Source organism: Vigna umbellata, chromosome 4 (genome assembly GCF_029865625.1).
Source record: "Vigna umbellata cultivar VRB3 chromosome 4, Vumbellata_1.0, whole genome shotgun sequence".
Classification (NCBI taxonomy): domain Eukaryota; kingdom Viridiplantae; phylum Streptophyta; class Magnoliopsida; order Fabales; family Fabaceae; genus Vigna; species Vigna umbellata.
Window position 1 is genome coordinate 72,142,598 of NC_142168.1, and position 3,591 is coordinate 72,146,188.

At 34.3% G+C, this 3,591-nt stretch overlaps 1 protein-coding gene across 1 annotated transcript; it reads right to left on the reverse strand.

Annotated features, from left to right (window-relative positions):
* Positions 1-324: 324 nt before the first annotated feature.
* LOC148201144 (uncharacterized) lies at positions 325-1,012 on the reverse strand. The gene is made up of 2 exons (XM_088112268.1): positions 744-1,012; positions 325-676 (listed from the first exon to the last, which is right to left on the reverse strand). The coding sequence occupies exons 1-2, from the start codon at positions 954-956 to the stop codon at positions 416-418; spliced, it is 474 nt and encodes a 157-aa protein (XP_087968394.1). The 5' UTR covers positions 957-1,012; the 3' UTR covers positions 325-415.
* Positions 1,013-3,591: the final 2,579 nt, after the last annotated feature.

The window sequence follows — 3,591 nt, forward strand, 5'->3', positions numbered from 1 at the left end:
AATAAGATAAAATAAATAGAACTAAAAAAGAAATAGGTAAATGAATAATAAAAAGGTTAAATATGTGACAAACAAAATGCAATAAAACTATAAAAATAATCCGGACGAAATTGGGTATTGACAACGACTAAACCGAACGCTAGGGAATAGGGACCTAGTTGGACGAGCGATAGACACGGTAGTTGGACGAGCGTTAATTATTATGTAACATTGCTGTGAATAAAGTAAACATTCAACAGTTTTCAAAAGGCCTTAAAACCTGCTACATTAAACCAAAACCTCAATTTATTATGTTTATCACTTCAGTAACACAACTTCATTCCTTCACATCTCGTCATATACATAAACAGTTCCATCCTAACAAACCGAAAAACCCGACTAATTTCTTCCTAAGAATACGATCAACACTACTACATTATGGATTTATAATCCATATTGAAATTACAATAATATTAAGTAAAAAAATCAAAATAACCAATCTTGTCAACACCTTCATCCATTTCTCCACAACGTTGACAGATTTAATCAAATCACTCATCATCTTCGATCCACCTCCCATTTCTCCTGTCTTTGACAAAGACTCATGCTTTTCTTCCCACTTCACATTCGTATAGCTTTTGTCATTACCGTCTTCACAACACCATTTGAAGAAATTGCAACCACCTTCATGTCCAGTCTGTGAAAAAAATAACAATTAAAACGACTTTCCACTCAAACAAAACACTACTTCTACACGTTCTTACCTTGTACTTAGGGCAGCTCCAGAATTGCTTCCCTCTGTTCTTAGCAGTTCTAGCTGTTCTTACCACTGTTTTCTCTCCACAGAGGCAAAGGGGTGATACACCATCAATGGTAGATACTCCACCACCACGAAAAACGACATCACAGTTTTGATTCCGCCACCCATTGCATGTCGAAGATGAACAAGAATGCGATTTCTGCACTTCATTATCCATCACTTCGAATCGAACAAAGAACGCGCACCCTCCCACTTCCAACTACATAAGCTTCACCAACGAACACCGGCAAAACCATACATGGGGGACCACCAAAATGCAATCAAAACCAGAGACCAAACCATACATCAATGGGGGACCACCAAAATGCAATTAAAACCAGAGACCAAACCATACATCAATGGGGACAAACACTGACCTTCCTTGAGATTAACCTCCACTGACCACGTGCTTCAGCTTCTTGCTTCCAACAACAAAAGGACCCACACCTGATTTTTGGATCGAACTTAGGATCGCGATTTTTGGCCTCTCACGCGAACCCTAATAATAAAAACCCTCAATTTCTTTCCCCAATCTCATGTGCATTCCTCAATTAAAACGTCTTGCCCTTTAATTTTTTCAAATTTCCTACTTTGCCCTTACCCAAAACTGAATATACATCTGTGCATACCAATTATTTAATACAAAAATAGTTTTAAATGCCACGTCTGATTAGTAACTGCACTCAACCATGCCACGTAACCAATATTGTAACGGCCGTTTGTCCAATTTAACGGCAGGCCTGTAATTGATTCAATTTTACAAAAACAAGGACTCAATTGATACGCTGAAAATGAAGAGGACCTATTTGAAATTCATGACCAAAATAGGGACCTACGGAGACATTAAACCTATAAATTATGTGTTTTAGTTGATTTTTACTTTTTACACCTCCACAATTTCTTTTCACACCCCGCTCAAAGTTTTAAGTGACTATTTTATCTTTCGAAAAAGTGACTCCCGAATTTCGTATGAAGTTTTTTGGAACAAGTTTTCCATTGTTTTCGGAACAACATTTCCGAAACAATTTCCAGAATAAAATTTCTCGAACTAAATTTTCAGAATGTTATTTTTGAAACAATTTTTCAAAACATATGAAATATGTTTTGGAATAAAATTTTTAAAATAAGATTTTCATAAAAATTTCTAAAACTCAATATATTTTGGAATGAATCTTCCTAAGTATCCTACATCAAATGTTTAGGATCACCTGCGAACTTCTAAGCATAGAGATGTGAAATATTGGACGTATCTTTGTAAAATCTGACAACTGTAATTTATAAACAACATTCCCAATCTTCTTAATTATCTCAGATGGCCCAAAATACCTAAGGCACAATTTTTGTTCTTTCTTAAAACAACGAAATGTTTCTATATGACTATAATTTCATCAATGCTAGGTCCCCTACCTTTAATTGTACATACCTCCTCTTTTTATCCACCTGCAATTTCATGTAGTTCTACGAATGATGTAGTTTTTTTTAAGTTTTGTTAACATTGCATCACAAGCTTTTAGACAGTCTTGGAGATTTGTTGGATCATGCTCACTATGTTCATATATGATGATAGAAGGTGGTGATTTTCCATACACGACTGGATAAGGAGACATGCCAATGCTGTGATGGAATGAAGAGTTATACCAATACTGATGAGCCCATAGCAACATATTCATCCAATCCTTAGTATGATCAAAGACAAAACACCTTAAGTACATTTCTAAGGTTTTGTTTAAATTCTCAGTTTGACCATCTGTATGGAGATCATGGTGCCTTAAGATTTAAACAATTATTTCCAAAAATTACTAATAAACACCTTATCCTGAACCTATGCAATGGACTTTGGAAACCCATACAGTACGAGCATGTTTAGCAATGCAAAATTTACACATCAGTTTAATTTCAAAGCATAAGTTGAAACAATATAAGGATGCACAGATATTGATTGATCATAGACCACGAATCAATGATCCAAGAGTCCATGTCACATGCATTAAGTGAAGAACAAATGAAAGCTTTACCTGTCTTGGATTTCTCATTAAGTGAATGACCAACATGAGAACTTACATTCACTTGCACTGATGAATATTGATCATATTGGAGTATACTGATGAGCTTTTCACATTGTTCAGTTCTAAGATCTAGCACCAAAGATCTTGATGAGTTTGTAATTGTTTTGTCAGCCATTTCGTAGAACAGTAGAAAAAGTTCTATTAATATTAGGTGAGAGATCCATCAATAGAATTTGAGATTTAATAATAGTAAAATTGTAATTTAAACCAGTCAAGAATCTAATTGCATAATTTAAATAGTTATAGTGTCTTGCATTTTTTATAACAGCACAGGAGCATTTTACATGACATGCACAACTAGGCATTGGCATACAGGTTTCCAACTCTTCCTATAGAATTTTCAATTATGAAAAAAACTCAGTTACTGTGCGTGAACCTTCCTTGAGTGAGTAAATTTCTTGTTGGAATGTCATATAAATTTTTTTCTCCAAGAACACAATACTATGCCCGATTGATTCAGTCACTGAATTCATTAGAAAGTAAAAACACGTAATGAATTGTGAAATGCGTAGAGTAAAATTAATAATAGTAGGGTTAATAAGGTAATCAATACCCTACTTACTTTGGAGAGAAATGCCTAGAAAAAAATTATAAAAGTAAAACAGATAGCAAAGAAAAAAAGCTACAGCCTAATGCCTAGAAAATAAAAACTATGCTAATTTTGCTATCCTATATTGTGGTGATGGAAAAGGTTGCTATGGTTTCCGATTTTAAATTTCAAAACTATGCAAAAAGGTAAAAATGTTG